The sequence below is a fragment of the Carassius gibelio genome, chromosome B22 (genome assembly GCF_023724105.1).
Source record: "Carassius gibelio isolate Cgi1373 ecotype wild population from Czech Republic chromosome B22, carGib1.2-hapl.c, whole genome shotgun sequence".
Taxonomy (NCBI): Eukaryota; Metazoa; Chordata; class Actinopteri; order Cypriniformes; family Cyprinidae; genus Carassius; species Carassius gibelio.
Window position 1 is genome coordinate 10,800,291 of NC_068417.1, and position 21,376 is coordinate 10,821,666.

At 37.7% G+C, this 21,376-nt stretch overlaps 3 protein-coding genes across 3 annotated transcripts in view; 1 reads left to right on the forward strand and 2 right to left on the reverse strand.

Annotated features, from left to right (window-relative positions):
* LOC127988160 (matrix-remodeling-associated protein 5-like) overlaps positions 1-21,376 on the reverse strand; it is a 136,570-nt gene that overhangs the window by 30,687 nt on the left and 84,507 nt on the right. The gene's annotated exons all lie outside the window — the stretch shown is intronic.
* On the reverse strand, positions 509-19,480 carry LOC127988144 (uncharacterized). The gene is made up of 8 exons (XM_052590746.1): positions 19,310-19,480; positions 14,480-14,667; positions 9,239-9,386; positions 7,897-8,220; positions 7,667-7,798; positions 5,581-5,922; positions 1,609-1,902; positions 509-1,439 (listed from the first exon to the last, which is right to left on the reverse strand). The coding sequence occupies exons 1-8, from the start codon at positions 19,401-19,403 to the stop codon at positions 1,354-1,356; spliced, it is 1,608 nt and encodes a 535-aa protein (XP_052446706.1). The 5' UTR covers positions 19,404-19,480; the 3' UTR covers positions 509-1,353.
* On the forward strand, positions 9,393-13,671 carry LOC127988149 (uncharacterized). The gene is made up of 2 exons (XM_052590757.1): positions 9,393-9,906; positions 10,639-13,671. The coding sequence occupies exons 1-2, from the start codon at positions 9,489-9,491 to the stop codon at positions 11,637-11,639; spliced, it is 1,419 nt and encodes a 472-aa protein (XP_052446717.1). The 5' UTR covers positions 9,393-9,488; the 3' UTR covers positions 11,640-13,671.

Genomic DNA, 21,376 nt, shown 5'->3' on the forward strand with positions numbered 1-21,376 from the left:
GACTTAGAATAGTGAGTGTTAAAGTTAAAGGGTCAAATAAAGATGGAAGAGATGTGTTTTAAGCCGATTCTTGAAGATGACTAAGGATTTTTAATCTCAAATGTAAGACTTTTTAAGACCTTTTTTTAAGACCTGAACACACAAAATTAATACCATATGAACAGGGTAGGAGAATACCTATAGTACTATATAAAGTACCATGAAATGACTTTAGAAGGTCTTAAAAAAAGGTCTTAAAAAGTCTTACATTTGAGATTAAAAATCCTGCAGAAACGCTGTTGTCAATTTTAAAAAATGTTTATATCTGTGAATATATATATATATATATATATATATATATATATATATATATATATGTATATATATATATATAGATAGATAGATAGATAGATATAGACATTTAAATGAAATGTTCCCTCCTGGTGGAATGACCTCTCCAACTCAATCCTAGCAGCTGAGTCCTTAGCCATCTTCAAGAATATATATATATATATATATATATATATATATATATATATATATATATATATATATATACACACACACACACACACACACACACACACACACACATGTATACATACACATTTTAAGACAGATAATTGCATTTGGGTTGTTACCACGCAAATTAAATCAATATCAACAGAATTTATCTTTACAATGCAGAGAAAACATAGAAGCTGCATTAGAAGAGTCATTTAGATGCATTTATACACTGTTTAATGCAGCCCAGAGGGACATTTAATACCTTATCAAATCGAATCATTTAAACGGTTGATTCATTCAGGAACAAAACAGCGGTGTGGCTGAGTTTTAAATGTTTTTGTTTTGTTTGTTTTTGTGAAAAAAAAAGAAAAAAAAAAAAGAGCAAAAACATGAAATATAGTGCCTAAAATGCTATCTCTTATTATGAAACTACTTTTTTTTATTTGACTGGTTTATTTATATAATAAAATTTAGCTATTCATTATATTTAAATCAATATCACATTTGTAATTATGTTAGCTTTTGGAGAAAATAAAACATGATATTAACTATATGTGATACTCTATAAAACTGTATAAACATATATTTTCTGCTCCTATCTTAAATAATAGCACCACAGATCATTTGGAAGTGTTATCTAAGCTTAGTGTGGACTGTGAAGGGTTAACTGTGAGGTTTGTGTGCTTTATCAGTTAATAGTAGTCAACACACTTTTGTCTGCAGTTTTCATTCTAACTTTTTCCTGCATACCGATTTGTTTCTCACATTCATGAAAGCAGAATTGTTGTCGAACTCAAATGTTGATGATGTCAGAGTGACTGACACTGGTGGGCGTGTCTTATCTCATTAAAGTGGAGTTGTCTCTTGCTACTTATTCACTCCATTAGCTTCATCTTCACTCAACAGCCGCATCACTACAGTCACTGATTCACTCTCTTGGTTTCCCGTGGAAGCTGACAGACAAAACAGAGACAATCATTAAAAAGAGGGGTAAAAGCCGAAATGTGTAGTTCATAAAAAATGTCCAATTGGAGCACATTCTTAGCAACAACCAATCAAATTCAAGGGAATAATATGTTTAAATAAACATACAGCTGTTAGAACAAATGTTGCCCTACTTACCAGTGACAGTCACATCGAATCTTCCAAATGTGGTCTTTTGGTGGTTGATGATCTGTAGTTTAAAATGCCCAGAGTCTGTGGTTCTGGTGTTTGTGATGGTCAGAGATCCAGTCTGATGGTCCAGCTCCAGTCTGTCTCTGAAGTCCTCATGAATACTTTCAGTTCCAGTTAGTTCATCTCTAATAACGAGAAGGTTTGAAGCTCCAAACGTCCAAAGTATCAGATCACCTCTCTGTATTTGAGCTTCAGTCTGAAGTGTGACAGATTCTCCCTCCTGCACTGTCACTGAATTCACTTCATGTCAAAGCAACACATGGAAACAGAGAAATATAGAAAACAAAATTGATTGAGTGAATTTTGTTTGTGGTTTCAGCATCACATACAGGTGATATTTTTAAACTACTTTGGCATGTTCCAAGTTTATCTGGAAGTAATAACATGTACTAACAGTCTGGAGCGTGAGCTTCACATGTGATATAATGCTGTTTGTTTACAACTTTTTTAATATTTGTATTTTGGTGTTTTTTATGGCTAACTATATTTAAAAAAGAAAAATTAAAGAAGAGCATTTTGGTCAATTTATTCAGTTGCACTCACAGAAACTTGCGCTTCCGCTAGTGACATCACTTGCAGTCTTTTTTATTTGTTATTTTGTTCTGTTTATTGATTACTTTTTGTTTGAATCTCTCAACATTTTACAACAGTAGCCAGGTGGTGAAGACAAGAAAAAAGAAACTAAATTACAAAGTCACTTGCGATCTTCACTTGCACTCTCTGCTACCAGTGACGTCACTTGCAATCAATGGAAGAAAAAGAAAAAAAAAATTGCCAATGGAGACAAGAGGCTGTGGTGGTGATTAAACGATTAAAACTAAATAAGCACTATAACGTACAGGGTCCTGCAAGAAAAAGACACAATGCATATTAATTAAGAGGAGCATATTGAGTTTGATCTTTATCATCTTAGTCCATTATGCCACATTATTCTATACATTTTGCAGAATGGGAGGTAAATACTATATGTTCATCATATTATAAACTGTATATTGAATTTGATATTTTAATAGCATCTTAATAAATTAAGCCATATTAAGGGTTTATGTTTTTCTATGGGAGGTGAAAACGAGAGACTTTTGTGCACTGCATTTATATTTTTGCTTATAACTGGCCACAGATTTGCAGGTTTTATTCTACAGATGGCTTGCAGGACGGTCGCCTTGATTTTGCCAAGTAAGACATGTTCCTGGATCAACATCTTCTGATGATCCTGGATCAACACTATAGTCCAAAAATATAGACTTAACCCAATCCTTACACCTAAACCTAACCCTAACCATAATTTATTCCTAAAATCAGAGGGAAATGATAGCTGATTAACAAGAGTGTAGAAGCACCTAACCCTGATCATAAGCCTAAAACAGATAATTTTCTGAAAAGTTATCTCTTAGTTCTGATTGGAATGTTGTCCCAGGATCAACAAGGATGTCCAGGAACATGTTGTATTTGGTGAAATCAGGATCGTCCTTGCAGGACCCTGTACGTTACAGTACTAAATTAGTTTTAGTCATTTTAATCGTTGGCAACACGCACGATTTGTGTTGATTGCAAGTGATGTCACATAGCAGAGAGTGCAAGTGAAGATCGCAAGTGACTGCGTGATTGAGTTTCTCTTTTCTTGTCTTCACCACCTGGCTACTGTTGTAAAATGTTGAGAGATTCAAACATAAAGTAATAAATAAATAGAACTTTATAAATAAAGACTGCAAGTGACGTCACCAGTGATGGGAATAACGGCGTTATAAATAACGGCGTTACTAACGGCATTACTTTTTCCAGTAACGAGTAATCTAATTGATTACTCTTCTCATCTTAATAACGCCGTTACCGTTACTGCCAAAAAATGCGGCGCGTTACTATAACTGATGATGAAGCTGTTTTTTTTTTTTTCATCAGACCAACTAGATCTCTGAGCGAGAGGCAAATACTTTTTTTTACTGTTCTTCCTTGGTTAGTGGGCAGAGCACGAGACAAGCGCATAAATGCTGACGATTGGCTGAGGTAGAGTAAAATTTCATTGTAAGCCAATCAGAGGTAGAGTTGGGCGGGTTTTCGAAAGCACGCATAGTAGTGATGGGAATTCGGCTCTTTTGACTCAGCTCACTGAAAAGAGCCGGTGTCCTGACATTTTATCCTACCCTGTCAGATTTTCCTACGCGGGTTTACTGCGCACGCGCACATCAATATCGCGTCCTTTGTCTCATGCTAAACAACGATATTTAATGTATCTGCATTACTGTAAGGGTAGGTTTAGGGCTGGGGTAGTTGTAGACTTTAATAAAAACGCAATCTAATTGGTAGAAAATAATATTTATTGTTGGTTTCCTGTAACTGTATCCCTTTTAGCTACAACCGCGAATAAAACACATAATTACTGTATTTGCAGTACTGTAAGGGTATGATTAGGGTTGTGGTAGGTGTAGACGTTAATAAACCATAACTTTACAGTAGAATTTTCGTTGTGGAATTGTACTACCCGCTGTTTTGGTGGGAGGTAGGAAAATCTGACAGCGTAGGACAAATCGACAGAACACCGGCTCTTTGGCTCACAAACGGCTCTTTAAATGACTTTGACTATAATATTTCAATTTTTATTACATAATTATTTAATTTCTATAGGCTAAATTTGAAAAAAATAGAGTTGGCTCTTCAGATATGCGAGCCAGCTCCCGAAGTTCAACTAAAAAAGCCGGCTCTTAGAGTCGGCTCATTCGCGAATCGCGAACGACTCATCAAAAGCTCATTCGCGAACGAGTCGATCCATCATCACTAACGCTCATTCGCGAACGACCCATCATCGGACAGGACAGGACACACAACGAACAACACAAGCCAGTCAGTCAACGAGAGACAGGTATGGCGACGAGCCCAAATAATCCAAAAGTAGCCTTCTCTAAATAGAAGTATATACATTACTTTTTCCTTCAAGAAATTAAAGAAACAATAAAAGGAAATATCAAAAGTTCCCAAAAATCTATCGTGTTATTTGCATTGATCCACTATATAAACATAATATCTACATACATGCCATTTGATTGGAGGCTAGTCTCACTTTGTCCCACAGCAACTTTTTTTTTTAGATGTGTGTACAATGTTTCATGTTTCTGTTAATAATGTATTGTATTAAGTGTCCATTTCATTATAATATTCAGATTTATCATAAATAATTGAACATGCACATGTATTTTAAGTTCCTTTAAAGAGGGGTAGAGGTGGGGTCACGTTTGAGCATTTAAAATTTAATTTTACTTGAAAGTAACGCAATAGTTACTTTCTTAAGTAACTAGTTACTTTAAAAATTTGTAACTGAGTTACTAATTTAGTTACTTTTTGGAAGAAGTAACTAGTAACTGTAACTAATTACTTTTTAAAAGTAACTTGCCCAACACTGGACGTCACTAGCGGAAGCGCAAGTCTTCAGCCAGACCCTTTTGGTTTTTCATTGAAAATGAGAATAACTCTTAGAAGGGGGATAATGGCACGGTCTCTCTGCTGCACTAATAGTAGTAAGGATTTCCTTTGTGTATGTATATCCTGACAAATAACATTTTAGCTGTATTATTTGTGTCCCCTTCAAAAATTGCTCTTGAGAAATGTTATGTTTATTGTCCCCCAAACGTTTAGACAAAAATTTCAACCCATTTGCCCATGAATATGTCATTATGCAACAGGAAGTTCACGCTTCAGACCTTGATGAATATGCTCAGGATGCTAAGGTTATGAGTTAAAGGTATTAAAAAACATTTCCTTGCACAGACCAGGTCGTTTTAAATCATAAAAATGCAGGAGCCACGGTTGTTAATTTAGTTTTGCCTGTATGTTCACCAAGTTATCACCAAGCATCACGGTAAAAATGCTTGGCACTTTAAGCACTTCATGCATGATCATTAACACTGGAAGACTTGATATACTGACCAGTGATGGTAACACTGAATCTCTTGTATGTGGGTTTTTTGGTGATGTTGCCTGTGCAGCTCCTGTTGCTGCTGCTGATCTTCAGTTTATAGAGTCCAAAATGTATGGTCCTGATGTTACTGATAGTGAGATCTCCTTTTGCATTCAGACTTAGTTTGCTTCTGAATCTCCCATCAGCACCATCAGATGTCTCTCTGGACTCTCCATTGATTTTAGCAATGAGACTGTCTTCATCTTCATACCACCACTCTATCGTGTCATCCCTCTGTATTTCAGTAAGACCAGTGCATAGAGTGACAGAATCTCCCTCCATCACTGACTTTTGATCTTCACCTGTCACAGCTACACACAGAAACAGAATAGAAATGTCTTCAAGAGTTATGGTATTAATATGTATTTATGGTACTTCTCATAGAGCTTGAATGCTGTGGTCAATATGAAATGTATGGAAAAGAGCAGCATAAACAACTGAAAATACATTTAAAATCGACATTGAGTGAGGAAATGATTGAAGAAATTTCATTTCTGAGTGAAACCGTTGGGAGTGGTTGCTACAGAAACTACAGAAAAATTAGAGATCCATTTTAGTTATATGCATGCATTTATTTTGTTAAAGGTCCCGTTCTTCGTGATCCCATGTTTTAAACTTTAGTTAGTGTGTAATGTTGTTGTTAGAGTATAAGTAATATCTGTAAAATTATAAAGCTCAAAGTTCAATGCCAAGCGAGATATTTTATTAAACAGAAATCGGCTACAAAAAACGACCCGTTTGGACTACATCCCTCTAGTTCCTGCAGTAATGATGTCACTAAAACAGTTTTTTGACTAACCACCGCCCACATGAATTCACAAACAGGGGGCGTGGCCTTGTTGCGCTCCGACGGAGAAGAAGGAAGAGCTGCGTGTGTGTTTGTCACCATGTCGTCGAAACGCTGTTATTTTCATCTCTTCCCAGGGACGCTGTACTTGGAGATTAATGGTTACAATTTATGTTTAACTTGGTTCCCGAAAATTATAATCCACATGTAAAACTATGTGCAGCACATTTTGCTGAGGACAGCTTCCTCAATCTCAATCAGTTTAATGCCGGATTTGCACAAAGATTATTCTTGAAAGATGGAGCAGTTCCCTCTTTTTCTGGAGAAGGCGTTGTTTATGGACCACAACTGGTAAGTGTATTTTATTATTTAAGTTGGTGCGTTTAACAGTTTCTGTAACTTATTACACAAAGGGCAACGCTGTTTAGCTTTGTTAACTAGATGTTAGGGCTGTGCAAAGAAACGAATGCGATTTTCATGCGCATCTCATCAGTAAAAACGCTCCTGTGATTATAAGTACATCTCCAGCACATGCTCCACTTGCTTCTCAAAACTACTCCAATCACGTTATCAGGAGGGCAGCCTGCGCTCAGCTGCTGTCGAATCACAGCACAGGAACCACTGGCCCAATCAGAACTCGTTACGTATTTCTGAAGGAGGGACTTCATAGAACAAGGAAGTCATCAGCCCGTTTTTATGACAGTGAAAACAGCGGTATACAGATGAATTGTAAATTGTGTGAAAAATACTGTTTTTTTACACACGAAACATGAACACGTGTTATATTGCACACTGTAAACACAATCAAAGCTTCAAAAAAGCACGAAAAATGTGACCTTTAAACAAATTACAGTGTTCAAAATCATTTTTAATTCAGTTCCTTCCCCCAACTGTCCCACATTTCAATTCAAAAAGGGGGAAAAAAAATATATTTTTAAGGGGAATATTTAAATTTTTTAGTTTTTTAATTTTCTGTTAAAAACTAAAAAAATTTGCATGTGTTTTGGCCTTTCATTTGCATGACAACGGCGTTTTGGGGGCCTGAAAACAAAAACTTTTGAACGATGACATTATGCACATGGGTATTTCATTAAGTCTATATGCACGTGCAAGTTCTTGACAACCCAAACAACAATGGCAGACCACAGACCAACATACATGAAAAGTTACTGTACAAACAATATATAAATATTGTGCAAATAATATAGAGTTTAAACAAAGTTCTAGCATGTTTGAAGGAGATCTAGTTTGAAGTATATCATACTTACTTATTTGACTTTTTAATATAGAAACCCTTTGGCGATAGTAAACCAAAGCACCTACAAGCAGCAGAAAAGGAACTATAACACCTAAACAGATTCCTGCTATAGCACCTGGAGACAGACCTGGATCTGGAAGAGCTAAAAACAGACAGTGAAGGTGTTAGTCAATGTGATGATCTGAAATGACTTCGAAGATAAGCTAATCATACCCTGGGTCATCACTGTAAGATACTCACCACTGACAGAAACAAAGAATCGCTGTAAACTCTCACTGCCTCTGATCTGTAGTTCATAAAGTCCAGAGTCTGTGATTCTGGTGTTCTTGATAATCAGAGATCCAGTCTGATGATCCAGCTTCAGTCTGTCTCTGAATCTCTCATTATCATTGTATAATGAGGTCTTGTTAGTCTCAATGTCAACTTTAGCTAGAAGAATGCCTTTTTCTACAAACATCCACAGCATTAGAGCATCTTTGTGTATTTCAGCATCAGGGTTTAGAATGACAGGATCTCCCTCCTTCACTGACACTGACTTTACTCTATCCGTATCACCAACCACAGCTGGAAAACAAGCAGAATGTTAATCAATGTCTGTAACTGTAATTTCTGCAAAACCTGGTAACTCTCACGTAATAAAACGCTTTTTACACACAGGCATGTGTCAGTTATTCAACTGTATGGTTTGATATCATGAAACCAACTAACCAAAATACACTGAACAGGATTATAAATGCAACACTTTTGTTTTTGCCCCCATGTTTCATGAGCTGAACTCAAACATCTAAGAATTTTTCTGTTCACAAAAGGCCTATTTCTCTCAAATATTGTCCACAAATCTGTGTTAGTGAGCACTTCTCCTTTGCCGAGATAATCCATCCACCTCACAGGTGTAGCATATCAAGATGCTGATTAGACAGCATGATTATTGCACAGGTGTGCCTTAGGCTGGCCACAATAAAAGCCCTACTCTAAAATCTGCAGTTTTATCACACAGCACAATGCCACAGATGTTGCAAGTTTTGAGGGTCCACGTGTAACCACACCAGTCCAGGACCTCCACATCCAGCATCTTCACCTCCAAGATCATCTGAGACCATCCACCCGGACAGCTGCTGCAACAATCTGTTTGCATAACTAAAGAATTTCTGCACAAACTGCCAGAAACCATCTAAGGGAAGCATCTGCATGCTCGTCGTCCTCATGTGAAGGAGATGTGTTACACTGCGTGAGGCAAATGGTGCTCACACCAGATGCTAACTGGTTTGCAGACCCCCCAATACAGTAAAACTGCACATTTTAGAGTGGCACCGATTTAGACAGATTTGTGAAAAATATTTGAGAGAAATAGGCCTTTTGTGAAGAGAAAAAAAATCTTAGATCTTTGAATTCAGCTCATAAAAAATGGGTGAAAAACCAAAAGTGTTACATTTATAAGTTTGTTCAGTGTACAATTAATAGCCCAAGGGTAAATGTGAATAGTGTGAAACAGAAAACAAAGGTTTGGGTGTAGAATGATCACATTATTGACATGCTCATCTAAACTGGGCCATTGTTGCAAAGAAAGACTTGAGGTCCTTACCTGAGACATTCACAATAAATATCTTGTACATTGTTTCTTCTCTAGTCATGGATATTTTATATCGTCCTGAGTGTCTGATTCTAGTGTTTCTGATGGTGAGAGAGCCACTTTTTTGGTCCACTTGTAATCTGCCTCTGAATCCCTCATCATAGACCTTTTTCGCACTTCCGCATTTTTCGAACGGAAATACGTCAATGAAGTGTATTAGAACTTCCGGTTATCGTAGCGGTCCGCGCGGCAGATACGAAAAATGGCAGAGTCAAAGAGTCGCAGTTTCTGTTGTGTTCCAGGCTGTTCGTCTTCCAACCAAAAACAGCCCTACCTTTCTTTTCATTCTTTTCCTGTGGATCCAAACCTGAAACCCAAATGGATACAGGCGATCCGAAGAGAGGAAGGGCATAGTTTTAATGTTAAAACAGGTAGCACCTATGTTTGCAGCCGGTACTTCGCTCCGGATGATTACAGTGGTGGCTGCGTCGTTCGTCGCCTGAAGAGTGGTGTCGTCCCAAGCCTATTCCCTTGGAACAACTTTACTGCTCCTTTGAGAAGGGAGTCAGTATATGACAGAACCTTAAAACGTCAGTCTATACAGCTATGCTGTGAAGATAGCGACATGGTGGCTAAGGCAGCAAGGATGGATCACGACTACGTGACACACCCACCTGCAGGTAAGATTGTTCATAATGTGTTTAGTTAACGCTAGTCAACTATGTGTACCGTTATTGGATAAATGCATTTATACCTGAACAAACTGATGTTTATATTATAAGCTGTTCACGAAAATTCAACTAACGTTAGCCTACATCTGTAACATAGTCTCATGCTGTCTAGCTGTAAGGGGCCAGAGATGGGCAGTAGGGGAGAGCGGGGCACAACCTAACTCTTTTTGACTTTCTCCATTTTTGTAAACCTACTTTGGGTTTAGAGTGTTTATTTTTCCCCAAAAAAAATTTATAACACGACCATATAACAGTTTAAAATGTAATCCGATCTAATTAAAAAAAAAAAAAATACAAGAAATCTTAAAATATTTTCTCAATAAAATACAATTATTGTGTTCATATAAAATAATGTATTTTTTTTTTAAACAATAATGAAAAATGTATTCATGTGGCAGCTAGTAAATACACTGTTTCATCATACTAGCATGTGTGGAAGTATTTAAAACAAGTGTGTTACAAATGGCCTTGTGTTAGGTTGTGCCCTGTTCTCTCCTTTTAATGACATGTATTTAATTACTTTTGAGTATTTTGTCATTTGTATTTTCCTTAACAAAAAATAAATGAAGTGTAATTTGTAATTAAATAATTAAAATACTTTTTATTCTTAAAAATACTGTGTTGTGTTGAAATGTAGCATAAATATGTTAAGACTGGTTTTTAATTTCTTTATCTTTACAGGTGCTCTGGATGTGGCTTTGGATTACATCCATGACCTAGAAGCCAAATTGCAAAACACTGGTCTACCACCCCCTACTCTCTTCAGCCGATACTGTGCGTCAGACGACCAAATACGTTTCTACACCAAATTTCCATCTGAGAGTGTTTTTACTATTTTTTGGGAGTCAATTGCACCATCTGCACTTAGACTGGTGTACTGGACCAAAGCACAGAGGGCAGGTGAGGAAGGCTGCGAAGATCCCAGCCCACCACGCATCATGCCATTAATAGATGAGTTCTTGATGTACTCCATGCGGGTTGCTGTTGGCATGAAGGAGCAGCTCATTGCTGACATTTTTAATGTGAGCATTGCCAGGGTTAGCAGGGTTACCATCACCTGGGCCAATTATCTTTTTATGATGCTGAGCTCACTTCCCATCTGGATAAGCAGGGAAAAGGTTAAGTCCACTATGCCCCTTAAATTCCAGCGGTACTGTCCGAATGTCAGAGTGATACTGGACTGCACAGAAATTGCCCTGGAAACAGCCTCATCCCTGACCTTACAATCAGAAACATTTTCAAATTACAAAAACAGGACGACATTGAAAGGGCTAATTGGAGTTGCTCCCAATGGTTTGGTGACATTCATCTCACCCCTGTACACTGGGTGCATCTCAGATAAGGAGATCACCAGGATCAGTGGAGTCCTTCCCTTGCTGGAGCCAGGAGACGATGTCATGGCGGACAAAGGGTTCCTCATTCAAGACCTCCTTGCTGACGTTGGATCTAAGCTCATCATTCCACCTTTTAAGCGTTCAGCTCAATTCAGCAAGGAGGAAACGGAACAAACCCAAGCCATTGCCCGCCTCAGAATTATAGTGGAAAGAGTGATCGGTAGGATAAAGTCCTTTCACATCTGGGACTCTCCCGTGCCGCTCACACTGATTGGCAGTGTGAATCAGATCTGGCTTAACTGCTGTGTTTTGGCAAATTATCAAGGACCTTTTTGTTTTGAAGAGTGAATTAATGTTTGGTATGTAAATAAAGTGTTAATAGTATGTAAATAATTTAATGTTCGCACATATTCTTAAAAATCAAATTAAATATAATTGTTATATTCTTAATATTTTTCTGGTGAAATGTGCCTTTGATTTCACACAAAAAATAGATGAACAAATAAAAAAAGTTTGGTCAAAATTGTGCATCATTTAATTTTTTTGGTATGCGTAACATCAACTGATTAATAAAAACTCATAACATCAAATATTTACAATAAAACAAATAACATTACAGATCATTAACATTAGGACAAACTGATTGGTAAGACAAGATTAGTGTAATTTAAGGTATGCATTCATGTATGTGCCATAATAATATACATCTAATTGCTCTTTAATTTCCGCAATGAATGAGTCATCACGCCAAATTCTTTCCACGGTTAAAGTTGATCGGGTATCGGTAACAAAGTCACACCATGTCAGTCCTGTGATTGCCAGTTGGCCCTGAACCTGCCAGTAGTACTTATGTGAACGCCTCAGACTGGCGTGACCTTCCTGCACCTTGAGGTGAGCAACCTGAGATGGATCAGTTTTTGTGCTGCTCTTCACTTCAACCAGGCCAAAAGGAGGTGACTCTGAAGGGTCATACACCCGACCGTCTGGACTGGCCCCGAGATGTGGTGCGTCAGGGTGAATGACGAATCCTGCTGGTAACACATTAATAGCAACAGTTCAGCATAGTTTGCCAGCACTTCAGGCTCCACTAGTAGCCCACGCTTCATTGCAGCTGTTTGCTTTGTGGAGCCTCTGATCATCTGAATAGCTGCAGACTCCAGCTCTGCACGACACGCCCTACTACAACAAGCATCCCAAAAATGACTAGCAGTCAGCCTTGGTCGCCGTAGCTGTGTCCACGCAGGACATTTGGATTGCTGCTGAGTTTCTTTTGCTATCTCGCAGGACAGCTGCGGTGACACTTCAAGAGACTGGAGATGCATAAACTGATGCAAGGTCGGGACAAAATGCAACCTGGGAAAAGTATGCTACATCACAGGAAAGGATGGAAATTCTGGAGCCATGTGGTGTAGGAGGAGGTCACTGGTCTTCTTGGGTGGACAGTGATAGGACATGGGGGATCCACGAGGGACAGACCCAAATTTAGATGGCGTCAACTCCATCTCAGAAAGCCCATCCAATACAACAGCCATGAGAGGTTGGGGCTGCACCTGGCTTAATTTGCTTCCAGATGCCATCATATATGGATCTGGCAGTGGTCCTAGACAAGAGAAACACAAGATTATTGGTCACACAAAAGAAAAGTTAGACTTGAGTGCATAACTACATTTACATTTTATTCATTATATCTGAGTTAACCATCATTTGGTTAGTCATAACATAAAAAAAAACTTAACTTGCTCTCACAAAGCAACAAAAAGTTAAATTAATCACCTGTATACGCCTTGTACAGTGTGGACCTCAGACCATCCTTGCCAACTGTTTTGGGCTTTTGCACCACCAGCTCACTAACCGGTTCAGGATGGATTCCCTTAAAAGTAAAAGACAAAAAGCAATTACAGTCTGTAGACACTACTGGGGGTGTTTTTATAATAATTTAGAGTTGTTATAGATACGCATCGGTTCTTAAATCATAATGACATGTTTATCACAAACCCACCTCTGTTCTTGGTCTGTGCCATCTTTGCAAGCCACTTGTGCAGGCCAGTGGGGGTGGAACAGCCTGCAAACCCAGCTGTGAATAATGTGCGGTCTGGTACAGGATGGCAACTATGTGATTGCAGAATCCTTTACCAGCCGCACAACTGCAGGAGAAAGCTTTCAGGTTGGCACTCTCTACATCCAGTGATATCTAGACACAACACATTAAATAGGTTACAATTAAGTCATACTTATGTTGCTACATCAATGTTCATAATAACATGAAACTATAACTTTCAGTAGGGTGACCAGATTTGAGTTGGTAAAAAAAAGGAAGAGTGTAGTGAGTTTGTGAGATATTTCATTGAGAGTAATGGGTGTGCAGAGCTGCGTACATAATGCAAATATGATTACATTTCATGTATGTTCAATGTTATTTTATTATATAGGTATCAAAAAAGAGGACGTCTCGTCACCCTACTTTCAGTAAAATAATAGTAAGTGAAGAAAATGCCGCAACCGCAGCAAGAAGAGTGAACACGCAAGAACGGGCAACTTTTGCCAACCGGCATTCTGTCTGTCTATAGTCAAACCTCCAGTTTGTGAGGCTCCTCGCTCTTTCTCATTGACCTGAAGCATTTACCTCTCACTACTACCTGTCCCTGGAGTATATTTGATACTATAACCGCATACAACAAGAAAACATTACGTGTTATCTCACATAGAAATACACAACTTTACAAGACAATTTCAGTAACATTTCACATTTCAACGTTACCTAGTAATGTTACAGCTTCACCAAATTACTGGTTGTTATGTTAATCTCGTGCCTTCTCACTTAAACATACACACAACATATTCACTGCGATGTGTTGTACCTTATATTACAAATTCGCAACACCTAAGATATACAGTTAACGTTAACAGAGTTATAACCGGTGCTATGGCTAAAGCTAGCTAAAGCTTACCTTCGTAATTGTGGATAAACTCTTCGTGGAAGAACTTGTATCCTTTGTCCAATTTGTTCCCTTTAGTGGACGAATGCACCTCCACACTCTTCACCACATCGGCGCTGGTGAACTTGGGAAGAAAACTCAGGCTCGTCGAAAACACTCTAGCTGACATTTCGATTTCTCCGCCAACAAAGCTCACACCGGAACTGGGTTTACACTTCGTTGACGTGTTTCCGGTTTTTGCGTAAATGGTCTATTGGTGACAAAAACTGAAGTGAAGGCATTCTTTCTTCCAATCTGAGATATGAGAGAGTCTCCAGGTCCAAACAGCCACAGTATAGTATCACCATTCAGTATTTCGGTAACATTGGTCTGTAGAGTAACAGAATCTCCCTCCATCACTGACACAGACTCAGTTTCATCGGTCTCTGTACCAGACACACCTGGTGAACAGAAAAAACAAGTTTATGATGTATCATTACATAGAAAATTGAGACCATATAATGTATTGAAACAAGATAAATGTACTCAAGAAGCAGAACTGCATACATTGTCTGACATAAAACAAAATGTAAGCAATTAGACTATATTAAAAGTTAAGGCAAGCAGACTTTTACCAAACTAGTTCTTTACAGATCAAGATATTTTTTTATTAGTTTTCATGTATAAAAACAGGCTCTTTGTCGATTGAAAGCAACATCACATCTGATTTTGCAAGGGCCTCGTTTTATGTTGTTCTTTATGCTCGAGGGAAAGGGAATAAACTGTACAAGATATAGTAAAATCAGTTAGACTTGTGTAAATGAATGAAATCCAGAAATAACAAAACAATAGAAAATACTAAGGTAAAAACGCTTTATTTATTTGTAGCTGTGTTATGGATCGAGGTATGTGTGTGTCAAATCAAGTTCAAGTTCAAGTTCAAGTCTGCTTTATTGTCAATTCTTCCACATGTACAGTAAATACATACAGAGAATCGAAATTGCGTTACACTCAGACCCCCGGTGCACACAGATAACATTAAAGCCTAAAAATTTTGATCAAAATATAAAATGTAGATACAACTATACAATAAGGGAATGTTAAAAAAAAGACAAATAAAATTAAAAATAAAGTTAAATAAAGCAGCGCAAGGCAAAAGGCAGACAGAGTGCAAATCAATGAAGTGAACAACAGTGCAGATAAAAGGTTTTTTAGCGCAAAAACAAAAGCTTATTAAGTCTGATTAAAGTGATAAAGGGCTCAAGAGCAGTTATTTTATTTAACTGACTGATGAGGTAGTGGAATGAGGTCAGTTCCATGGAGAATGAGGTAGTGAGCAGAGATCCCGCAGCTGTTCTGCGTGTGCGGAGTTTAAAGAGCCAGTAAGATGAAAATTCTAAGCTTCCTATCACTGTTTATAAGTCCTTTACATTAGGTTTAAATCCATCCAAGGTTAAAAAACATTGTCATTTTGTCAAAATATAATTTTAAAATTACCTCAATTCTCAGAGATCCCCAAATGGTTCACGCGAAGCTGTTCAAAAGATTCAGTTTCCTTAAACCCCACCTTTCGGTAGCATACTGTGTTCTGATTGGTCAACTAACATAGTCAGTTTTGATTGGTTGTTCCGCACACAACTTCACGGTAAACAATGTGTTAGCATCTTTTTGGGGTGAATTATGTCTTATTCCTCTCATCGCGAAGCAAACAGTAAAATAAAAAACTTGAACAGTCTCGCTGCTTTTTCTTCTGTGTGGGTGTATTCAAGCCGCGCGCTTCAGTTTGAATCTGAATAGTGCGTTCAGCGCGGGGGCGTGATCACATTAGATATAACGAAGGGAGACATGAAAAACAGACGTAGAGTTGTTTTCATATGGATTACTTTATCACAGAATATCTGTTCGGCAGCACATGTTTAGTTTTAAAGTAGATATGTCAAGCTTTCTATAGATATCTCTCCCATGTCTCTTCGTTGAGTATTCACGGAGTTACACTTCATTTTAATGACGTGTTTGTAAATGAAGATCAACACAGACAAAGGCTGCAGACAGCACACATACTGATAATACGCTCAGGAGAAAACAGACACATAACTTCATAATCATACTTTGCGTTGTGATTTGGAGATGCTCGTTGTTCTAAATAAAGTTGGTAATGAACGCTCTTTTATGGCCTAACGCTTTGAAAATCCCGCCGTGTACTCACCGAGATTAGAAAAGCAGTCATCAGTGAAATGTTGTGAACACAACAAAAGGGATTTGTTGTACTGCTCTGTTATTGTGGTAAAAATTAATTTTAGCCATTGGTTCTTCTGATTTTCATTCTTTGGCAGTGAAAATAAAACAAACTTGCCTTTACAATTAAAAACACACTGTCTCCTCGACATGATGCTCTCACACCAACCAGAGCGTCTGTGTGGGGGGTGGGGCAGGTCAGAGTTTTGTTTCTCCCAAGACGGTAGGCGGAGATTATTATGCAAAGTGTTCTAGTGACGTACATAGAGATGGGCAAAAGATTTGAAATCTATAACGACTCGTTTCAGCGATTCAGAGTTGACTCCTTACTTTAGAAGCCAATAACTTTATAAATCGTGTACTTTTTGGTTTAATTATTTGCACATTGTTTACACTGATGGACAGCTACATCATACACTGTAATACAGGTAATTTTTGATTTCCCATCTGTGTGGCTCTTTAACTGTAAAAATGTATGGCGTTATTTTTGTGCCACAGTCCTGAGCGAGTAATTATACATTTTGAGCACAAAGAACTATATTTTGCAAGCACATTACATTATATTTTTAACAGAAATGAACAATCGCAAAAAAAAATTCACTTGAGCAAAGAAAAAACGATTCCGTGCACAATACATTTTTTTGCTTGTTTGCTATTATCCATATTAATGTGCAGTAATAACCTCTCTCACGCAGTTTACTCAGGTGCTCTCTCACAAACTTATTCAACAGCGTTACATGTGTGCCACAAAATCAACCAATCGGAAAATTAAAGGTCAATTGTTATTGACTGTTGGTCTCCAATCAAATCGCTAGTAGAACCAAAGCCTATCATTTCCAATTTAGAATTCAATAACGAGAAATGGAAAAATGGCTCATTTATTAGTTTTTTCCGTTTAGTTTACCAAACGGAAAATTAGTTTTTGGCTCTATATCTCATTTTGTCTTTTGGGGTTTTACAAATCGGTTTATGGCTTCAATGTTTCATTCGCACTTGTTGGCGGCGCTGAAACGCTGCTTTCATCTGATTGGTCGAATCGCTCCGCCTTCAGCTCGGTCATTTCATTCTTTTGGCAGAACAAGAATCAGTATGAGTGCGGCACTGTAATGTCTGAAACCCGCACTCACTGTTAATTAGCATAATATTTGAAACAGATGTAGCTGGGCACATAATTCGTGCTGCTGAGGCCTGCAGGTGACCCCTTTAAATTATTTCTAGGTTATAGTATTGTATTAATATTATCCCACTGTAAATACAGTGCAAATAGTTATGTCTCCTTGGATAAAAGTGAAGTGGAAATCAAAATAAATAATAGACTGAACACTTCCAGGATAATATGTCTGTAACATTTATTACTTTCGTCTTTAAAGACTAAAGGCACTAGGTATGTATGACATTAATAAATAATTGTGAAAATTAATATAGTTAAATTTATGAAATAAATTAGTAATATTAGTTTTATTACATACTAAATTGAATGATGTTTCTCTTCTTAGTATTCTTTGTTGGGCTTGAGAAAGCCAACATATATTTAAACATTATTATTATTATTGAGTGATTGAAAACGACTAGAACTTTAAAGTGTCACCAAATTCAGCTCAGATCTTCAGACTCGTCTTACATCGTTGCTGTATAACTGCTCAGACTTAACTTCCCAAAAAAATCCTAGTGACTTTTGTTACCCGAGCAATGAAGGCCTTAACACTTAATTTCCACTAGAGGGGGCGACAGGATTTCTGTTTACAATAGTTTAAGTGACAAATATATACATGAATTTCATATGTACTGCCATGAATATGCCATGTGGGCAATAGAACTGCAAGGAGAACTGGAATATGCCGCCTAAGAAAAATCCAATCCTACCCGACGAGGTGGAGGAGATAAAAAAATATCTGGACTTCTTGTCGGCGGAGATTTCAACTGTAGCAGCACAACAGAAGAAAATCATTGATCTGATGGGGGAAATACAAACGCTAAAAAAGCAAAGCTTGGAGAAGGACCGAAAGATCGCTATTCTGGAGACTCAAGTTGCTGACTTCGAGCAATACACCAGAATTAACGATGTGGTTTTTAGTGGTCTGAGAACCAAACACCGGAGCTATGCTAGGGTGGCTGCAGTCGCTGGGCAGACTGCTGCCGGAATGAGTGAAGCCTCCGAGAAGGAGAAGGAGTCGCTGGAACAACAGGTGATTTGCTTTTTGGACAGCAAAGGCATCCATGTTGACAGAGGGGACATTGAGGCTTGTCATACCCTGCCGAACAAAAGCAAAATGACCACTCCATTGGTAATAATCCGGTTCACGAACAGAAAGAAAAAGTCAGCACTCCTCAGACAGGGAAGGAAATGAAAAGGCACCGAAGTTTACATCAACGAACACCTCACCAAGAAAAATGCTGACATCCAGCCAACATGGGCAACATGGGCTTACAGACAGGTAGACGCGATGACGACGTAAAAAAACACTGCGACCCACAAAACATAAAACACGAAAACAGGGGCGTAGCCATCTTTTCATAAGTGAGGGGGACAGAAATCCAGTAATCTACGCCCCTGCACGAAAACACCGTTCTGTCGGGACAGAGAAGCCGCCTTTGTGGACGCGCCGCAATCTTGGTTGGATCTTTCCAATGTGAATGCCTAACTTTTCCAGTAATTTATTTTAATGCGATTTACCATAAATCACATACAAATAATTATAAATGTTAGTATCCGCATTTAGCGCGTTCCCTGCTAACAACATTACGTAACTGTTACGTCGTGTGTTAGCAGGGTTGTTTCTGCATTCCTTTAGATGTATTTAACGCAGAAATTGGTTAAAACGTTGTCCAATCGAAACCGAAAGTAGCAGTAAATAAAGTAATACTTACTCGCCAATGATAAAAATAGAAAAAGCATCAACATGTTTTTGTAGAGAAGAATCTTCATTCCATCAAGATGACCATAAATTAGATTATTCCACATTTTTATGCACTGATCTTTGTGTTCGTCGTCTCAGAGCCCCGCGGTCCCCACCTAGACTGACGGAACTAAAATGAGATGCACGTGTCACGTGACGCCCGGCCCCGCCCTATACCTACTCTGATTGGCTCGGTTGTCTTTCATAGGCATACGTGATATGGAAGACGTGTTCGACTGGACGAGAGATCTCTAGAGGCTGGGGGAGTGGCGCCGTATGGCTGCCAATTCAAATAAATCAAAAGAATACGTATAATACGAGGAATCAAGGAAATCGAACTGGGAATGGATCAGAGACTCTAAGAATGGGAGAAACAGGTGAAGAGGAGGATGATATGGAGGTAGGATGGAATGTGGCCAGAACAGGAAAAAAAGTTAACAAAAAGAGGAAAAAAGGTAAAGAGGAAATATCAGAAAGCAGTTCGATAGCTAGTGAGAAAGAGGGGGGTGACGGCAATAATGTCAAGAGGGAATTTAGGATAATACTGAAGTTTAAAGGAGAGGTAGGAGTTTTAGGATTATTATTATTATTTATTTTTTTTTTGCAGTTGAAAGAACAACAACATTTTTGAAGCAGCATGGGGCAAATGGACACCATCACAAGAGGTTATCTATTAGAGATACAAATTTACAAGACATATTAAATATATAAAAAAATAAAAATAAATGTAAAGGAAAGAAAGGATCATTCAAATATAAAAGAATGCTCAACAGTATCGAATGCTTTATAAAAGTCAATAAACAAAATTAATGCATCTTTATTTATAAATTCGGAATAATCTAAAATATCTATAATTAATCTTATATTGTAGGAGATGTGTCTATCTTTTAGAAAACCAGACTGAGTGTTAGAAATTATGTCTGCTAAGCAAGACTTTAGCTTTTCAGCATATACAGAAGCCAATAATTTATAATCAGAGTTCAAAAGGGTGATCGGGCGCCAATTATCCAAAATATTGGGATCCTTATTAGGCTTAGGTATAAGACAAATGAGACCTTGTTTCATTGATTCTGCCAATTCACCATTGTTTATACACTCAATAAGGGCTTCGTAAAGAAGACACTTAATAGAGTCCCAAAAGACTTAAAAAATTCAAATGGGAGCCCATCTGGCCCTGGAGATTTATTGTGTGGCATTCTTTTTACTATGTTATAAAGATCATCTATAGTAAAGGGTTCCTCACAAAGTTCTTTATTTTGGTCATTAATTTTAGGAATCACAGAATGAACCTTTTGGAAAAATAAAGATGAAGCAACAGGATCGAATGAAGAGGTGTGTAGATTTTGATAAAAATTAGAAACATGACACGAGATCATGGAGGGGTCATTAGATAGTGAATTATTAATATTTAGAGAGGAGATACTTTAATAGCTTCCACGTTTTTTCTCTAGGTTGAAAAAGTAAGCAGAGTTTTTTTCCCCAAACTCGAGCAATTTAGCTCTCGATCTAATGAAAACGCCCCTTGCTTTCTCTAAAAATAAATCATCCAGCCTGCTTTGTAAAGTATAAAGAAATTGCTTGACATCTTCTCCCAGGATGGGATTCATTAAAATTTGGCTCATCTTTCTAATGAAATCTGTAACTTCTTTATTTTTAACAGATGCTCTATTTTTTCCAAATTTTATGGAGAATTTTCTTTAAATTGCTCCCATTTAAATGTGGCCGAGATATTATACTGAGACTTCACACTCTCTGCAATTTCCCTAATTTGCTGACAATATGATTCCTACAGTAAAAAAGAACAATTTAACTTCCAGGAACCAGGGCTAACTTTTCTTCTTTGCTTAGATTCATCATCAGAAAAAGTAATATCAATTGCTGCATGATCTGTTAGAGGTGAGGGTGAGATTGCTGCTGATGTCAAATATGAAATTAAAGAGTCAGATATAAGCCACAGGTCTATACGAGATTTTTGAGAAAGATCAGATTTAAACCAAGTGAACATGGGGCTATCGGGGTGTGCATCAATCAGGTTCAG